Below are 20,324 nucleotides of genomic sequence, written 5' to 3'. Positions count from 1 at the left end.
GTGTGGCTGCTTGTTTAGGCGTGTATTCATTCTTGCCAAAGTAGTATCTCAACCTGACTTTTCGGAAGAATTTTTGTAACTCCAGGTGGTGGTGAATGAATCTGGTCTGCTGGTGGGGACGAAGGACAGCCCCTTGCTCAGGACAACTCTTTCTGCCTGGGTTATTGCGTGGTTTGAGAAGTTGATGATTAGGTCTGCCAGGTCCATGGGAGTTTGAGGATGCTGGGCCGGTTTGGCCATCTCGTTCTCCATTGTTAGTTGATTGGTGACTCCAGGTGTTGGTTGGTTGGTGACTCCAGGCGTAGCATTGACATGAGTATCGGCGGTGATAGCGGCAGTGTCTGTTGATGTAGATGCCATCTCGATTGGTGCAACTGAGGCTGCATTGTTCTCCTCAGTTTACACTGGTGTGGACATCGTCATGGCTGGTGTGGCTCCACTGTTCCCTTGGGATTCTGCTGCTGTTGATGGCATCAATGCAGATGCTTTTCTTCCTGTTTGGCTAGTGCCACACTCAGTGGGGGTGCCACGTGCAGTGATTCAGATGATGTCAACCATGTAGCTGCGTTACCACCGGTAGGTTTGTCTCCGTGTGGAGATCTCGCCGTGTCCCTCTGGTTGGTAGAACCTCACGTGTGAGTTTCCTTTCTGGGCTCCTCTTCCTCTGTTCCATCTTCTCTGTGGGAGCCAACCTTGTTCTGCACTTCCACCTCGGTTGGGTAGGCGGTAGCCCTGGTCTAAAAAATGTTGCTGTTGTAGAACTTGGAAGGCCTGTCTGCTGGTTGAAGGCCTTTCTTGCTCAGAGTCTGAGCCGCTTCCAACGGATGAGTCGGAGAAGGTATTAAAGCGTCTTGGTCCTTGTCTGCTCCTGTTTGTGAAAAATCCTTGTTGGTCTTGCTGGTAATATTCATCAGCTAGGTATGGGTATGTGTACTTTTTATAGTAGTTACAGATATCTTTAGCAAGTTTGTCCAATTTCCAATTTAGGGTCACTGTGTTGAATTCACAGAGGGCTTTTTATTGTGTTAATTTGTTTGCGTATTCTATGGCCGTCTCCACCCCTAGCACTATCCAGTGCCTTGAGCAGTTATTGGCCACAAAGCTGAAGCCTTCCCTGAATTTAGGCACATCAATGAAAATGGCACGCTCGTTTCTAACCTGCAGCCCTTTTGGAATTATGTTTTATGAAAGATATTTAGTTAGCACATGCACATGAAGGCGTGACCTGATTAACTTCTTTTCCAATCTTTCTATTTTGAGTAGTTTCTCGTTTAGTGTCACGTCAACTGAGGTGCGATCCGAACCTAGGAGTAAATTTGAAGCTCCCTGCTCTTGTATTAGTCTTGCGATGAAGTCCTCGCTGTAGGAGAGGGTCTATTTTTCTGACATATTAGGCGTGATCTGACATTCAATTTATAGTTAATATCATAGACAAAACAAATTCTGTGAAGGCAAAACCCTCGCAGGTCAGCACCTGCAAAATTGTAGTTAAAGATAAGGGGTAACCCTGTGTCCCTCAGAACCTGGGCAGTTAAATAGTTAAACAAAAGAGTGGTTCTGTTGGGTAAGACACATTACTTTGACAGTGCTAATTACTGCAATGGGAATCAGTGCTCTCTGGTACACACTTAATTTGAGAAGTAAATGCTCAAACAATAAACAGTCATAGGGTCAGGGGATTGTTTCATGCAATTTATATCAAAATTCCTTCTTATTTCGTCTGAATTTACTTCATTCAGTGACGACATTAATACATGATAAGACTGTCAACAAAGAGGTGCAGGTAGAGTGACCTTGGGTGACAAGTGCTCAATGAGTGCGAAAATATATACAGTGAGGAGAAATTCCTATATACAAATATATACAAGTTTTTTCAATGGCCAGACATTGATTTACAACCAAGGATTCCTAGTGCTCCTATCAAAATCCTGGTGGTTTTGGACCTATGAGGTGCGTTAATGTTTCGACCCGTATGCGCCCCGGTTGGTGGTCGCGACGGGTCGTTCTCAAGACAGGTGTGCATATGGTGTGGACATTCTGGAAAGGTAATGGAGACTGTGTATCAGAGAGGCTGAAAATGAAAGATCAATTGCACCTAAGGGTATGTAGCGTGATAGTCCTGCCATGTCCAGGCATCTAAACGGTCTATCCACCACTGAAGCTCTAGTTGGGATTCAGGATCTATTTGCAATGACTTTGGAGAAGGTGAGACCTCTGCGTAAATGAAACATATTTAGTTTTTGAAGGGCTCTATAGTGAAGAGGACCTGGGAATATCACTTGTATGGAGGAAGGCAGGAGGGCCACAATTCTCGTTAGAGAGCTAAGGGAAATGAGGGAACTTTAAAGTGTTTAAAGAATCTAAGATTTTATTCCTTTGAAAAAGGAAGAGAAGAGTGGTCATAGAAGAATGTAGTGAAGAAGGTTCATTCAGGAAGGTAGTATTTCAATATGATTTATTCACAAAGATAACAGGTAGTAAAGTACAAGAAATCAGGTAGTTAAGATGGTATATCAGAGCCCCACCAGGAGCTGCCTGTCAGCTGCTCAGCCCATGACCAACTGTCGCTCTACCTCTCTGAGTCCCAACATTTTGAGGCATCATCAGACTCTAACATTCTAATGAGTCAAAGCCAGACACTGGCAGAGCAGGGCTGGGTAAACACCTTACAATATAATATGCAGGATACTACATATCCCCTTTCGTTCTAACAGAAGCATTAAACCAATAAGAGAATAACAAATAGCGAAAGAGAAACAAGAAAGAGATAACAAAGAAGAACAGCAAAGGAACTAAACCACATCAAGGAAAGGATAAAGCAAAGCAGCGCGAAGAGACAGGAGGAAGAGAAGAAAGAAGAAGAAGAGAAGAGCAAAGCTGAAACCGATAGAGCCAACCCAAACTCCACGGATATAGAAAAGATGAGGGAAAAACGAGTAATCAGAAAATAGAAACAACAAGGGGCAGAAGAACTCACACGCACCAAGGACTAACCCCCGAACGCACCCACTGGCCAGGCAGGCAGGAAGGGAAGAAAGAACAAGGCACAACGGAGAATGGACACCAGCCTCCACACAGATACAGGCAAAAGGGTGTAAAAGATGTCCTCCAGAACAGGAAAGAAAAGAATCAAAAAAAGAACAACAGAAGGCTGGAGTTAAAAGACGACAGCAAGAAGTGTAGATCCAGAAACCAGGGATGACAAAGAGAATGACACCACGAGGAAAGCTGGACGAATAGAAAAACAGAGAAAAGGCACCGTAGATACATACAGTATAACTACAACTTCCCTCTGTTTCCTTTAAACAGAATACATACAATGTAAATGTAACATTGCGTTATTAAAAACAGCAAAATTACAAAATGTAAATAGACAATATCAGCCTGAGGTACTAAAACCCATGACCGTCCTCTACTCCAGTGCTTGAGTGTGAGGAGCAACGTAAATGGGACAGTAACCCATGTGACGCCCTATGTAGGGTGACCATTTTCAATGTAAATGGTAATGAAACCCATAAGACACCCTGTGTGAGGGTGAAAATGTAAATGGGACTGTAACCCATAATATGCCCTGAGTGAGGGTAAAACATTAAATGTAAATGGGACTGTAACCCATAAGACACCCTGTGTGAGGGTGACAATGTAAAAGTAAATATGACTGTAAACTTAAAACTTAAAACGGTCCTCTGTGTGAGGGTAAAAACCGTATGTAACGGTGCCCTTTGTAAGGGTGGAAACCGTGAATAGCCTGTGTAGGCAAGATTATGGAAAAATGGGGCTAGAACCCATTCCCATCCCTATGTAGGATAAAAATAATGTGAACAGGCAAATGTATGTGGGCAAACAGGGAAAAAAAAACATTCCCACCCCTGTGTAGGAAAATATATTTTGACATGCATAAAGATGTAATTATTGCATAGCAAGTTTGCAATTTTTTGTGGAAGCTAATGGGGATTAGAACCCATAGCTATAATCTTTCAATGTAAGATAATGAACTATCATATTTCACGAAACAATTTTAAAACTTTTTTTGTAAATAGGTGTGTGTGTGTGTGTGTCACCATCGTCCGGTGACACTAACTGGAGTACATATGTTACCCAGGCTTGCAGAGGTAAAAAAAAACAGTAGAAATTGTAATGTGAAAGGCTGAAAGGCTTATAGGCAGGAAGCTAAATTTGAATTAAATAGAATTGTAGAATGTAAACTCATAAAAGAAGTCCGAGTTGCAAAAGGAATCTGCCAGTCTATGTGAGCTCAAAATCACAGGCATAATAGAATTTAAGCGTGTGTGCTAAACATCTTTTTCTTTGTTCCTTGAATGTGCCAGAGTAAGAACAGCACTCTTAGAAAAGTCCCCATGTTCAATAGTTAATCGTCCAAAATTAAACAGCTCACAAATGCTCCTAAAGTGTCTCTGCATCTGAAAGGAAGCATGAATACAACAATGAGTTCCACAGTGATCTGCCAAAGTCCACTGCATGTAAAGATGATGCCACAGTAGAAGAGTAATCATTGTGCGATCTGTAGCTTGAAGAGCGCAAGAAATTAGGCTCTTATTTGATTCTGGCAAGAGCGGACAATGCCATTCCTCAGAAAAGTTAAAATGAGCTCTAGGACTTAAGGTGAAAGGTTCTTCAAATATGAAAATGGCGGCACGCACTGCACGAAGCTCCGGATGGCTCCCGGCACGTTCCAGTGCTCAAATTGTGCCTTAGGAGCATGGATGACGTCACAGAGGCCTATTCGGAGATGAAGAGATCTACGCAGCTCTTCTGAGAGAGGTAGCATGAGCGTGAAAGAAAAACAAACGTTATATGACAGTTGAACTGTCGCAGAGCAGGCTGCAAAGAATGATTAAGCTTAAAGAAAAACCTTTAAGAAATTCACCTCAGCATATTTATTTCTCGGTGGCAATGTCAGGAAGGGTGTGCAGAGCGCAATGGAGGCATGTGTGTAAAAGACACGCAGTTAGTTTTAGAGGAGTGAAACAGTCATAAATGGTGTACCTGGGAGGGAAGGCAAGTCCAGGTCAGCGCAATGAAAAATTGACATATCCCGAAGTTGTAGGCAGTCCATCACAGCGAATGGCAAGAACACAGTCAAAAGAGCAGATAATCTCAAATGCTGTCCCTCACAGTATTCACCAGAGCTGCAATTACAGGCACAAGAACACTATGGATGAAGGTGAGGCCAGCACAATGGATGAGGTGAAAAATTAAACTTTTAATGTAGATGTAGCCACCCCAGTGCTTCAATGTGCACAGGATCACACCATGCAGGAATAATGTGCAGAGAATTACACAGCGTAATGAATTAAAAAGGCATTTAGTTCAGTAGCCACCTTTTACCACTTTTGGCAATCAAAATGAAACAAAAAGGTGTCCGTAATTTGTAGAAAAGCGCGTGATAGTGCAGCAGGCTGATATGGTAAAGCCAGAGTACATGAAGAGTAGAAATGATAAGCACAGCACACCTGGGCTAGGGATGGCCGATAGTGAGGCCACTGGTGGGGCTAACAGGCGTAGTGTTTTGTGCTTACATGTTTCTTGTTGTCTTCTTTTTCTTTTCTTTGAAGTTCTTGTTTCTTCCTTGCAGTTGTCTTCATTGTACTGTGTAGAATACGCTTTTTTCTTCGTAGGTAATTCCTTCTTGTGGATACCTCTTCTTGTGAAAATTGTGGTTGTTTCCACTGTAGTTTCATTATTTTGCGCCATCTCCAGTTCCACTTTTAAATCAGGTACCTGAGATTTGCTTGTAGCTGTAGGTTCTTCGTCACCTCCTCGCCAAAATATGTAATGAAGAAGGTCCACTCAGGAAAGTAGTATTTCAATATGATTTATTCACAAAGATAACAGGTAGTAAAGTACAAGATATCAGGTAGTTAAGATGGTATATCAGATCCCCACCAGGAGCTGCCTGTCAGCTGCTCAGCCCATGACCAACTGTCGCTCTGCCTCTCTGAGTCCCAACATTCCGAGGCATCATCAGACTCTAACATTCTAATGAGTCAAAGCCAGGCACTGGCATAGCAGGGCTGGGTAAGCTCCTTACAATACAATATGTAGGATACTACAAATAGTTTATCAGAACCCCTTGGAATTCTATCTGCAACAACAGAGCTAACTCTGACTATTCTTTGTTGTTAAGAAAACCCAGATATGACAGAAGAGGGCAAACGAGCTTCAGTTGTGAATAAAGGTGTTGAATAGAGTTTTAGGATCCACATTGCCCTTATATAGGCATAGAAATCATAACCATATTTAGACATAACCCATGCAGTCCAAATACAGGCATGGCTACATCTACTCGTTTTAAAAAGCCACAACGATTTCTTGGAAAACTCGGATTCAGCAGTCAGGGACATCCCCTTGCTTGAATATTGATTTGTCCAAGAACTCATGAAGTTTTCAAAGAACTACCATTCCCTTGGGATTCTTTGATGATGTTATTATGCCCGACTTTACGTCAAACTAGGCACCTTCAAGGTATAAATATGTCTACACTTGCCCCAGCAAACACACAGTGGTTCGGAGCAGCTCGACTATCTACTTGCACGACGCAGCTCGCTACAGCAAGTGCCGAAGGAAGCCGACCCTCCAGCTGATGCACTGATCGAGAAGCTGTCCTTTCTCTCGCTGAGAATCCAGCTCCAGTGTTTCCAAGCTCCCCTCGCAGGGGTGTTGGGAAATCGAGTCCTGAGACAGAGATACCAGACCTCCTTCATTCTAAAACCAAGGTACGGAGCTGATTAGACCCTAAGAGAAATCTTGTTTAGATTCTTGGCAAAGAAAAACTAAACCTATGGTACACCACACTTACTTCTTCCCTCATACTAGACTTAGGTTAGAAACATTGGGGTAGGCTTATTTTAAAAGCACCAGTTGAGTACTCTTTAACCTTTGTTATTTAAGTATGTATTTATCTATGGTTTAGAAACCCTACAATGCTTTTACAGTATTATTTTATAATACTCTTCTTACTGTACGCATTATACTTTGCAACCAGTATTACGATTGTAGCAGTTCACTTTACTTGCATGAGAAAGAAGACTGTTCAATAAATCCTTTTATTGAAAATACCGGTCTCTCTATTTCTCTGCACCTCTAATTAAATGAAGCATGCACGATTGACTGAGTAAAATATAAATCTATTGTTTCCACAACAATTTGGGCAATTATTACACAGATCAAACCACCACCACGTGGTGCGGATGTGTCACAACTACTTAACAAGGAGGAGCTCCATTGGATACTAAGGACCAACAGTATCTGTATGGGCATCAACCGCCTTGAGGATTGGATAACCCTCCTCTAACTGAAGGTGCAAGCATCCCCATGATATGCCTGGTTAGAAATTACTGTGTCATAGAAAAATTACTGTGTCAAAGAAATGTTCTGTCTCCGTCCTTGGATAGAAAATATTCTCTCAAATGTGATCATCTGTCTCCGCTTTTGATAATTTGAATGTACATTGTTTTAATGTCTTTATTTTCACTTATGTCACCCCCACTATCACTTCATAACCTTTCACTCTCCACTCCAAGATGGCCACCACGTCCTAGTTAACGTTTGAACCGCTTAGTTAAGCGTTAGTCCCTCCTTTATTGTTAATTTTAACCACATGCCCCGTGCTATCTCATTCTCCACTCCAAGATGGCTTCCGCGTACTAATTGCATGACTGCCATTCCAATATGGCCACAACACAGTCAGCGTTAGTCCCTTCTTTTGTTTTTCAAGACCACATGCCTTTTTAGCTGGCTCCCATAGAACAGCCCAACAGGGATCCCCGCCAGAGATGCCGCGACCTGCGATTCTGCAACAGGCACAACTGTAAGTACACCCACCCTAACCCGCTTAACCTTACTCCTGCCCCACTGTCACACATTTCTGACTGAGCCCATGCTTCCTTTCCCCAGCGAGCCGTGATCTGGACGGACGGTCTAATTAACTCAAAAGCGGGATATCCTGAAATCCACGCTATCATTGGAAACTATACTCTGCCCTTTTTTCTTACGCCCAATCTGCCATGACTGCACAATACTTATCAAGACCACCTTCTCCATAGGTCCTAATTTAACCACTCCTGTCGACCTGTACTACCTCCCCGCCTAAGGATCTGCCTTGGTAATACCCTTCTCCTCTAATATCACCGCACCGTTTACATAAAATTGCTCACTGTAGAGATAATTGTCCCCGCCTTAAGGATTAGCCTTGATATTTACTTTCTCCCCAAATGCCTCCGCGCCGTTCACACAAAACTGCTCACTGTTTGGACAATTGTATACCTGGTTAAGATCTGCCGTGATAATACCTTCATATGTCACCATTCGGGTTACACAAAACTGCTCACTGTATAGTCAACCTTGTATCTAACACTGTGTAGTCATCGATAGTGCACCAGTCACTCTGGACCCTCTCCCTTCTATTCTGAATACTGTCTCACACTGCGGCATATGTAACGTTTTGTTTTTTAATCGCCCTTTCTCTGAAAGGTTCCCAATTTGAACTCAGGCTTTTAATTCCAACACCATTTCGCACTGCGCCGTCACTTCTCCTTCCATTTTCGCCGCCTGCGCCGAGCAGACTTCAATATCCAAAATCACTGCACCGATGTTTAAGTGCACAGTATTACATTGTTGCTCCAGCACTAAGCATGCCAGCAAAGAACGGTCCTTGAGGTGTGAACGGTAAAATGCACCACCATGTGTTTTTTGTTTTAAACATGCCTGGCCTCGTATTCACATTGGTTTTTCTTCCCTTCTCTCCCTCATTTTTTCCCACTTATGTCAATTGTATGTAGCATGAAAGGCAATTGCTTATAATTCCAAGACAAACATGATTTATATATTTGTCACGAAGATGATGCCATTTATCTTGTTTTTCGGCATCGAAACGTCGTCGACACAATAGGATCATATGTACTGAATATGCTTGTGAATGCTATGTACAATGGTCACTCAAACTACAATCAAGTCTGTTCACTGATTATAAGTATACAGACCGATTTGCTCGCTCTTGCCTATACTTTTTGTTTTGTCTTGTTCACTGTATGTCAGGGGCTGTGCCCCCTTGACATTACTTTCTGATTATGTGCATCGCCAAATAAATTCCTGTCCGGCTGGACAAAGGACATAAATACTATTCCAGTTTGTGTCTATTCTTACCCTGATCACCTAAACTACTAGGGTCCACTGTTTTTTGTAATAAGTTAAACGCCCAAGGTCCCTAGTGTAATACCTTTGGGTTCCCTTGTTTCCTATAACTGTATGTAGCCCAGTTTGCAGCATTATATAAAAATCATGTAGGATGGGATCAGGATTCTCCTCACCATAAAATCCAGTTACAAACACAACCAACTGTACAGAGGCAGTACCCAGTTAAGCAAGAATCTAAGAAACAGGTCAGGGAGATATTAGATCAACTTGAATACCAAGGGGTGATTGAAACATGCACCTCGTCAATGAACAATCCTTTGTTTCCTGTCTCCAAACCAGACAATACATATCGCCTAGTTTTGGACTACAGACATTTAAACTCTTGTTGCAAAACCTTTGCAGTACAAAATGCACACAGTGCAGCACTAATGAATAACATTGTTCGTAAAAAATATAAAACCACATTAGATATTTCTAACGGTTTCTTCTGTCAAAACATTGCACCAGAAAGCAGGTACTTGACCGCTTTCTCAATTATGGGGACACAGCCTCACTTCTGTCGTCTACCCCAGGGATTCAAGAATAGTCTGGGGTTATTTTCAGCCAGAGTAACAGAGTTACTACAAACGTATGATGATGAGGCATTATCTTATGTCGATGACATCTATCTAACAGACGATGACTTGGACAGGCACTTGAACAGAGTAAATACCATTATACTTGGATTCGCCTATGAAGGATACAAATTCAACTTTAAAATATCAAGAATTGCCCACCTCAACATCCTCTTTCTAGTATACAAGTTATCTAGTGAGGGCAAAAGCCTGGCAGCCAACTTTTTAGAAAAGTGTGCGCTGCTCCAACCTCCAAAAACGCGGAAAAACTTACAGTCAATTCTAGGTTTCCTGAATTTTGAAAGAACATACATTCAAAACTACGGAGAAAGGGTTAAACCTCTCAACGAATTATTCAAACCTGATTTCAAAACTACTAATTGGACTCAAAAACACACAGAAATGTTGTGTTCAATGCAAACAGACATGGTAGCAACATCACATTTACACAGACATGAGTAAACGTACGCAACCTTGTAATCAGAATAATCCCAGGAAAATACGGAACACGTAATTAACTTTTAATGAAGGTGAAAAAGTACCAATTGCTTACAAATCAAAAATGTACACACAAGCTGAAATGAAATTCACTTCAACAGAAAAAATTCTGACAGCGGTTCGAACTGCAGTAGCAAAAGAGAGAGCTCACGCACAGGGTAAACACAAAATGGCTGTTACTCCTGTACCTGCCTTAGAGGCAGTGACAAAAGCGAGCTTTCCAAATGCAAAGGCTTTACATCCAAGATGGATACAATGGATTAACTCTCTTGCTGCAACCCCTCATTTGAAAACACAAGAATTTCTACAATACGAACAAGAATGTCCTCTGCCAGCTGAGATTCTGCCTCTAGAATATGAATGTATTATTTATACAGACGGATCAGCACAACCCGCAATTGGGGGTAAACAAGCTTATAGTGCTGCGTGTGCGATCGTTAAAGGTCACTGGCGCTACGGTAAATTCCGACCTATGTTCACAAAAACTCAATCTCTTGGACACTGTACAGCTCAGCGAGCTGAGCTACAGGCTTGTAAGATGGCGCTTGAAAATACTGATCGCGAATTCCCCACACTCATAGTGTGCGATTCGTATTACTGTGTTCAATCTTACAATGAATACTTGCAGAATTGGATTCAAAACGGTTTCAAAAATGCAAAATGTTGCACAATCAAGCATAAGTTGCTTTGGGAACAAGTAGTTCAATTACAGAAAGAACTACAGAAGACTCACGTGATCCATCCACTGAGTCATCAGCGTGATGGCGTTCACGTTGCAGGGAATTCATTGGCTGATGAAGCCGCAAAGGCAGCTGTGCAAACGGCTTCCGTAGCTGCAATCACTCGCTCGAAAACAAAAATAGACAGCGAAATAATGCAGGCTGTCGCCGCTTCCAATAAAGACTGCGGTAAAACGTTACCAAAAGGCTTTCCACTCAAGTACTCATGTATAACTGATGTAAATAATGTTCCTTTTGCTCAAATCCCTGGAGTGGGGGACAGATCAATTCCAAACATGGAACATAGATTAGGACTAATTTTAGCAGCACATGAAGGGCTCGCCTCTGCACACGCAGGTGTTTCCGCCACGGTGTCATTACTAAAACAAAGCTACTGGTGGCCGCGCATGAGGAAACAGACCAGAAACCATGTTTTGGAATGTGAAATCTGCCATAAAATGAAGGTTTCAACAGTGAAACGCCCACCGCAGATGCCCCTTTTAATTTCAGATAAACCATTAGCATGCTTTTACCTGGACCACTGTGGTCCCTTATAGAGGGATGGAAAACACAAATATATCATGGGTGCAGTGGATTCATGCTCAAGATTCATTTGGATGTGGCCTCAGCGCTCGGCTGACGCCCAAATTGTTATAAAAGGTTTGCGAGTCTTTATCAGCACATATGCAGTCGGCACACTACATTCTGACCAGGGTCCTGCGTTTAGCTCCAAAGTTTACAAGGAGGCCATGGCCAATCTGGGCATTGCATTGCGGTATTCAAGTCCATTCCATCCTGAGGGAAATTCTGTAGTGGAAAGAAAAAAACAGGACATTAAGCAATCTATAACAACTAGGGTATTAGGCTCGGGTGACAGGTGGGTCAAACATCTAATAAGTGTCCAACATAGTTCAAATAATCTGTCAAGAAATTCTCTGGGTGGAATCACTCCATATGAAATCCTTTTTGGTACTTGAATGCTTGTCCAGCATCTTGATCGTCACACTTCAGTGGTGTAACAAAAACCCTTTGATATCAAAGACCGTTTGGCTGTTTTGCAGGACTTAAATGAAACAAGGAGAAGTCAAAGCAACACAATACAGAAGCCAACAACACCTGTCCAAGCAAGGCCTGTCTGAATTCCAAAGATTAGGGATCTAGTCAGAGAAAAGATCACGGACAAGAAGTAATTTGGGCCTTCTTACATAAAAGCAGTACCTTTGCTAGCAATCCACGGATCAAGGACAGTGTCCTTGCTGGAAGAAAGGAGAACAGGTTCATATCTATTGACCTGGTCAAACCACATCATATGGCCAATAATAGGTAGTAGGCCCAGTGGACTCCAAAGATGTAACAGACAACCAAATCTTGCTACTATCCAAGAGGTTCAAACTGAGAGACTCATCACCTTTGAAGAATCTATGGTGAGAAAAGAAGGACTGAGCAATAAAGCAATGGAACTTGTGCATCTTGAGACCCAAATAACAGTTTGTCAAAGCACTCCTGTCTACAATGATGTAGCATCTGACTATACTAATTTGACAAGGGATCCAGTAGCTCCAGTCATTTCAAGTAATCTGGATGCAATACCTACAATTGACAGAACTACTTCTGGCTATTTCATTAACTTTGATACGTTTTCCGAGGATCCCAGTGTGCCTGAAACGATGCCAGCAAATAAAACATTTAAAGAACAAGTAACAGAACTTTTTCAGCAACTTGACAAAACTTATCTGGTTTCACCATGGGTTGAAATGTAGATTTTTCTAGTATTCATGACGGAAAATCTTAATTTTATTAAAGACACGGAGGCGAGTATTATGCTTTCTAATCTTGCATTTGATTGCACAGCAGCCAAGATAAGCAAAAAACTACAGTTCCCAGAGGGCCAGAGAACAAACTGGGCCATGGGAATGAGAAAAAACGAGAGTGCAGTAACCAATCACGGAGGACCTAACAGATAAAGACCCTAACTGACTGCGCAGCTTCCTCTTTTTGCTGGCGAGCAGATCATGGTAAGTCATTAAACAAAGGAAAAATGAACAAAATTAAGGACAGAGCCAAAGTCCAGGAACATAAGTCTTGCATCAGAGGAATCCAAGGAAGAAGACCAAACAGGACTCCAGAAGGAGGATCCAGGAGCACCGGAGCTGGAGAACATGGAGGTGAGGACCTTAGGAGCCGAAGGGTAGATCTCCTAAGACGAAGCCGGTGGCAGGGCTGGATTCGCTGTAGGGAGGGAGAACAAATGTTAGTAATGTTGCAGCGGGATAATACTCGCCTCCGTGTCTTTAATAAAATTAAGATTTTCCGTCATGAATACTAGAAAAATCTACATTTTATGGCAAGACCGGAGGCTCCTATTATGCTTGTTTAAAGCATATTAACAACATCAGAAGCCACAGTAAGAACAGGTTTACAATAGAACATGCGAAAAATACTGTCATTGGACCAGTCTGCTGATCTCAGAATGTCTTCCAAACGAGAGCCAGACCAAAAGGCTGTAGAAGCCATGGCTCCCCTGGCCGAATGAGCCCCAAAAACGGAGACATCAATTCCGGCAAGAGACATGACCCAACTTACCCAACGGGCAAGGGTAGGAGAGGAGACAGGAAGATGGGGTTTACGAAAGGAAATAAGGAGTTGAGAATGAGAGGGCGTTCTGAGATCAGCGGTCCGTTGTTCGTACACTTTTAAACACTGTCCAACACACAATTTGGGATGAGCTGGAAAATAAGGATAAAACACTGAATGCAAGTTAGTCTTAGTTCGTCTGCGTATCTGAAATAGGACACCTGTAGGAGAGAATTGGCGAACAGAAACATCTAGAGCCTTAACATCAGAAACTCTCTTAATGGAAACTAGACACAGTAACATGGTAAGTTTGGCAGATAGCATCTTGAGTGAAAGAACAGAATTGTCTGGCCAATTTGTGAACAATTTAAAAACTACTGTAACATCCCATAAAGAAGTATACCTAGCCAACGGCGGTTTCGCACATCGAACTCCTTTCAATAGACGACAAATCAGAGGGTGAGCACCAACCGGTTTACCATCAATCTGGGAATGGTAGAGAGAAATGGCTGAACGATAGAGATTGACAGTGCGATAGGCCTTACCTGCGCTGGCCTGTGAACCGAGGAAATTAATGATAAAATTCAGAGAGGCTGAAATGGGATTGAGGTCCCTTTCCAAACACCAGCTTGTTCAAAGAGACCAGGCGGATTTGTATGCCTTGGAGTTTCCAGGGGCCCAGGCCTGGCTGATAAAGATCGAAGCCTCTTGTGAAATGAGGACGTCAGAAGTGGAAGGCCAGAAACTTTCCAGGCCGATAGCGTCAGGGAGTTGTCGAGAATGAGACTGTGTTTTTCGCCCAGTGGATTGAGTAGAAGATCCCTGAAGGAGGGAAGAAGGACTGGGAAGTCCACTGCCATTTCGAGAAGGGACGGAAACCACACCTGCACCTGCCAGAAAGGGGCTACAAGAACCAGAGACGAAGACTGGCGGCGAATTTGAGAGAGAACCCTGTTGATCATCAGAAATGGGGGAAAGGCATAATGTAGATGACGAGACCAATCCTGCAGGAAAGCGTCTGTTGCCAAAGCCATTGGGTCCGGTCGCTAACTGTAGAACCGGGGCAATTTGGAATTGAGCTGGGATGCAAAAAGATCGATAGAGAAAGGGCCCCAAAGTTGGGAGAGAGAAAGGAAGACGGATGGACAGAGCTTCCAATCGCTGGAATCTCGAAGAAACCTTGAGTGCCAATCCGCCACACTGTTGAGATCTCCTGGGAGATACTCCGCTGACAAGGAAAGGTGATGGGCGAGGCAGTATTCCCACAGACTTTTCGCTAAGTCTGCCAGAGGCTTGGACCTAGTTCCGCCAAGATGGTTGATATAGCGGACCGCAGAAACATTGTCCATACGGAGGAGGATTGAACAGTGAATTCTGTTTTTGAAAGGCTTTTGATCGCAAAGGAACCTGCAAGCATCTCTAAACAGTTGATGTGTAACTTGGACTCCTCGGCGGACCATGAACCTCCAGTCGAGATTGGTCCACAACGGGCGCCCCAACCCGACAGGCTTGCATCGGATTCTAGGACAAGATCTGGGGCAGTGGCAAAGATAGTGCGGCCGTACCACGCATCTAAATGGTCTATCCACCATTGAAGCTCGGTGCGGGACTCGGGGAATAGGGCAACGAGATCCGAATAAGCGAGACCTTGTCTTAGGTGTCTTATTTTTAGGCGCTGAAGAGCGCGATAATGGAGAGGGCCAGGGAAGATGGCTTGAATGGAGGAGGAGAAGAGACCGATGATCCTCACCAGGGACCGGAGTGACAAAAAAGAGGACTGAAGAACGGAAACAATCTCCGCTTTGATCTTGGAAACTTTGGAGAGAGGAAGGCGAAGGGACGCTGCTGCAGAGTCCACCAGGAAACCCAAGAATTCCATGTTCTGAGACGGGACTAGAGATGACTTGTCTGTATTGATGAGGAAACCCAGGTCCGAAAGAAGAGATTGTGTCAAGAGCAGGTCGGAGAGAAGATTCTGCTTGTCGGAATTCATGAGGAGGATGTCGTCCAAGTAAATTATTAGTCGTATGCCAAGGGATCGAAGATAGGCGACCACTGGTTTTAAGAGTTTTGTGAAGCACCAGGGCGCGGAAGATAAGCCAAAGGGAAGAGAGGTGAAACAATAGTTGACACCTGCCCATTGGAATTGAAGAAACTTCCATTGGGAGTGATGAATGGGTACCGTGAGGTAAGCATTCTGAAGGTCCAAACGGACCATCCAGTCGTTGAGGCGAAGGGTGTCTCTTAGATGTAAAATAGTCTCCATTTTGAAATGGAGGTAAACCACAAACTGGTTGAACCACTTCAGGTTGATGACAGTGCTGAGCTTTTTGTTTTTCTTTTGAACTAGAAAAATAGAGCTTAGAAAGCCTGAGGAGTCAAAGGGAAAAATTTGTATTGCTCGTTTTAGGAGAAGAGTTTCGATTTCGTTTGAAATCTGAGAGGCCATGAGAGTTGAGAAGACAAGGGGAGGAGGAAAGGAAGTTTGAACGGGAGGGGAAAGAAATTCGATTAGGTAGCCTTGCACGGTGTTTAAGACTCAAGGGTCTGAACTGAGAGCGCACCATTTTTGAAGGAACAGCTTTAAACGACCCCCCACAGGAGGGGAAAAAGAAAGGCTTACCTTGCTGGTTGGAGTTGTTGTGACAATAGTTTCTTTGACCTTTGCCTCTGAAGCCACGGCCACGCTGGGGGTAAAATTGGGGCTTGTAGTCCTGGTTGTTACTGGACGACCCTCTGGAGCCTTGATTGTAGGGACGGCCGGAAGAGCGGCCCCTGCCTCTGCCGGCCCGTCCAAAAACCCGAGGGGCGAAAACCTTTTTAACTGTTTGCTGGGCTTTATCCAATGAAGCAAAAGTAGAAACGAATCTGCTGAGGTCGCGAATCAAATTTTCTCCGAACAGGAGACCATTTGCCTTGGGGCCAGGATCCATGGGAGCGAGATTTGAGAGTTTAGGATCCAATTTAATCAGGAGACCTTTGCAACGCTCATGAGTAATTGCAGAATTCGCATTCCCTAGGAGACAAAAGGCGCGTTGTGCCCACATGGAGACTTCTTCTGCAGAGAGTTCCGTACCCTCTAAGCAGGCGGCTTCCGCCAAGTCAAAAATACGGGCTAGAGGACCCACAATGTCTAACAACTTGTCCTGACAAGTGGACCAAGCCTTGTCCACCCCTCTGCGGGGGTCCTTGCCAAACTTGGAAAAGAAGGTGAGGAGAGATTGGTCGATGGAAGGAACTAAACTGATTTTGTCGGGAAGAGCTGGTTTAGGGCACTCAGATTTGAGCCTGGATCTCACTGCGGCCTCCAGAGGGAGACGCAATCTGGCTGAAATATATTCTCCGACATGATGGGAAGGAAGCCATTCGGTAGAATTTGGGTGTCGAATAGTAGAGGGATCAAACATGGGAAAACCCTCGGAGTCAAAGACTGGCTCGAAAGAAAAGGAATCTATTTTAGCAGATCTGGGAGGAGGGGGGGAAGGGTCAGCAGTGTCAAACATGTCAAATAATTGATCAGCGTCATCCAAATTAGCATCATCATCATCATCTGTGTCCATTATGGTGGAAATTACCAATTTTCTCCTAGGAGACTCTGCATGTTTGTCTTTTTGTTTGCGTTTGCCCTCGGAACCAACAAACCCCTCCTTAGTAGGAGGCCTGGGAGGTACTAAGTCCTCAGTCAAGAGCGAGGAAGACTCGCCAATCAATGACGCTTTTTTAGAGACACGAGCTTGAGCAGAGTGGTCCACCTTTCTTTTTCTGCTTTCCCCCGCAGATTGGGCCAATACTTTGGACATGATGCTTAACATGGAGTTCTCCATATTTTTGGACATTCTTTTCATGGAGACTTCCACAGCTGTTTCAACAGAATTATTAATAAATTTACTCAAGTCCTTTTTAAAGGTTTGGGAGTCCTGAGCAGGGACTTCTTCTGAGGAACTATCGAGTTCCATATCCAGGCAATAACAGCAATCACAACAGAAAGGCAGGAGAGGCGGCGAGGGTTAAAATTTCGAGCAGGGGCGTGTTTGGGAGGCGGGCCGAGCAGAGGGCGTCAGCCGGCTTCACAAGGAAACAGAGAGAACTGGAAGCGACGACACACTGAGGAGCCGGGGACCGGAGAAGCCTCAGGGAGGTGAGAGGATGACAGGGAAGACGCGCGAAGCAGCGCGAGCCAGGGAGCTACCAAGCGCCCGAAAGGGGAGGGGGAGGGAGCGAGGAAAAAATGCACCGAAGCCTAAGGAAGACACGCGCAGAGTGTGAAAGCAGCAGCGCGAGGTCGCGCTTTACAAAGAGATAATAAACACCTTGAAAACAGGCATAATTCATACAAATTCAACCAAATAGTACTGTGAGCAAAGATAAAGACACTTATCTGACTGCGAGCAGCAAGAAAAGAGGAAGCTGCGCAGTCAGTTAGGGTCTTTATCTGTTAGGTCCTCCGTGATTGGTTACTGAACTCTCGTTTTTTCTCATTCCCATGGCCCAGTTTGTTCTTTGGCCCTCTGGGAACTGTAGTTTTTTGCTTATCTTGGCTGCTGTGCAATCAAATGCAAGATTAGAAAGCATAATAGGAGCCTCCGGTCTTGCCATAAAATTTGGATTGTGATAGGCGTACTTTTTCTCCTACTTTGGCTAATCCTTGTATTAACTTTGGGAATGCTGATAAATGGAAGATATAGTAAAATGGACACAGCAAGTAAGAACATCAACTTGCTCCTCAAGCCACACAAATCATCTCTTTGTGAACAAAGAGACTTGACATCAGTGAACATCACAGCCGTTCCTATACCTGGTGGTATAGCATGGGATAGAACTGATTATGACATCTTTGGCCCTGCAGAGCTGTTGAAGGTTCCAAATCAATTCAAGATTTCCTTGAGTGACTTTGTTTCACCTAGCACATTTTCTGATGATTGGGACTTTGAGACAGTTAATAATAGGACGTGATACTTAGAGATGCCTGCAAAATTTACAAAACATGAATACATTATGAACAAATGTACTGTTATAATCACTATGGTCATCATTATTTGCACAAATCTGCAAACCCTAGAAATGTTTATACTTTCAATCAATGGGAGCATTGTCCAACGCCACCAAAAGGTAGCTCAAAAACATTTTATGAACAATTTCCATACTTCTCAGGTTTTAATGTCTCAAATGCAGAAACATTTTACTTTAAAAGTGTTAATAAGACAGGAATGAAAAGTATGTTGACTAATACGAAGCAAATTGTTTTCTGCAGCCTTTTATGCCCAGCTGTCCTCATTAGGTTTAGACTTTTGGAGTGACAATATAGAAACAAAAACTGTCTGGGGTTCAAAAGACTGGCAGGTGCAGGGAATAGAAGCTTTATTTAGAGCCTGCATTATCCCTGATCAAATATTGTTTTTGAACTACACTGTGCAACAGCCATCCTGCCTTGGCCTGGCCAAGATAAAAGATTTAAACAAACCGTCCAAACCGTCCATACCTACACCTACACCTGATAGTAAAAACACTTCAGAGGGAGGGGTCGACGTAAAAACAATTTTACTTAAAAACAGAACTGATCCTGATTGGAAAAAATGGTTATTCTGGCCCACAGACACAATCAACTGTCAGGATAGATTCCTGAACAAGCCACAAGGGTTTACACTCACTAGGCCAGATCCAAGATATGTCAAGAGACAACATCCAGGGATAGTAACAACATACAGTGTAGGAAAACTGTGCCTTTAGTCGCTACAAAAATCCACACTAACACAGGTTAAACAACACTTATCTTTACTTAAAGATGTCCTTGATTTAAGGGACTTCTTACAAGGTCCTGCTAAACGACGTCATAAACTTTTTAAATACGCATGTATATATGCCATTTATAATGAAGCTTGGAAAGCGGCACAGGCAGAGACTGCAGAACGAATACGATAAATTGATCGTATTAATTTAGAGAAAGCTCTCTCTGTAGTTGCCAATGGGTTAACGACTCTGTCATCCAGAATGTATTCTTTGGACAGCATAGTATCCTCTGCCATAGACATAATGAAACAGGACTTTCTCATGCTACAGCATGGTCAGTCACAATTACGTTCTATAATGCTTTTCGGCTTGACGTCTAATCAACACCACATCATTGTTGTCTGTATTTAACCTTACAGATAAACAAATCACTTTGGCACAAAGAGGAGCAGACTATACGGTGCTGAGCATTGAAAAACTGGAAAGATTACCATTAACTGTTTCAGAGAAACCTGCAACAGAATGACTAATACACAGGATAATCACTCTGCCTGTCACAATTTTCAATTTTCAATACTGTTTGAAACATATACCAGCTGGCGCGTATGAAAGGTTGGGAAAAGAATATATAAAGTCAACCTGGGAATTACCATATACACACAGATGTTGGAGTGGGGGAAAATAGGTATTTCTTAGTGGTACACACTGTAAAAGCACACTAAGCGGTACACTTCTATGTCAGGGTATTCATTTACATGGATCCTGTGACGGTTCTACGACCAACTTATCCTGCAACCTGCAAGGTTCTCCAGCAGCCATGATAGATCCCATTTTTAGGCAGCTTTCTAACGGAAGCTATATTATGTTGAATGATCACAGCTGCTGTGGCATGTTGCCAGGAATAGCCTATCTCGTAACTGTGTCAGCCAGGGCCACTTGTTGTATGCAAGTATTGTTTCCTAAAGCTAAGACAGACGGGGAGTGGCCGTGATGGCCTTCACTGAACATCTCTTCTATTCGAATTGATACTTTAAGC

At 43.3% G+C, this 20,324-nt stretch overlaps 1 protein-coding gene across 1 annotated transcript; it reads right to left on the bottom strand.

Moving 5' to 3' along the window:
* Positions 1-737: 737 nt before the first annotated feature.
* LOC147688518 (uncharacterized) lies at positions 738-16,968 on the bottom strand. Its single transcript, XM_086939793.1, has 3 exons — positions 16,185-16,968; positions 15,312-15,907; positions 738-914 (listed from the first exon to the last, which is right to left on the bottom strand). The coding sequence occupies exons 1-3, from the start codon at positions 16,966-16,968 to the stop codon at positions 738-740; spliced, it is 1,557 nt and encodes a 518-aa protein (XP_086795919.1).
* Between the last annotated feature and the right edge of the window lie 3,356 nt (positions 16,969-20,324).

Source organism: Lissotriton vulgaris, chromosome 10 (genome assembly GCF_964263255.1).
Source record: "Lissotriton vulgaris chromosome 10, aLisVul1.2, whole genome shotgun sequence".
Taxonomy (NCBI): Eukaryota; Metazoa; Chordata; class Amphibia; order Caudata; family Salamandridae; genus Lissotriton; species Lissotriton vulgaris.
The sequence above is the reverse complement of the archived record's forward strand: the minus strand, read 5'-3'. Positions and strand labels throughout refer to the sequence as shown.

What these genes read in the sequence shown, in the direction of transcription:
- LOC147688518 (XM_086939793.1), bottom strand. Translation starts at nt 16,968, where the DNA reads ATGTTTGATCCCTCTACTATTCGACACCCAAATTCTACCGAATGGCTT. An exon ending in CAACAACTCCAACCAGCAAG is followed by an intron (nt 15,908 to 16,184) that starts GTAAGCCTTTCT and finishes CTATTTTTCTAG; the next exon opens with TTCAAAAGAAAAACAAAAAG. An exon ending in TTTTGTCACTCCGGTCCCTG is followed by an intron (nt 915 to 15,311) that starts GTGAGGATCATC and finishes ACCCATACCTAG; the next exon opens with CTGATGAATATTACCAGCAA.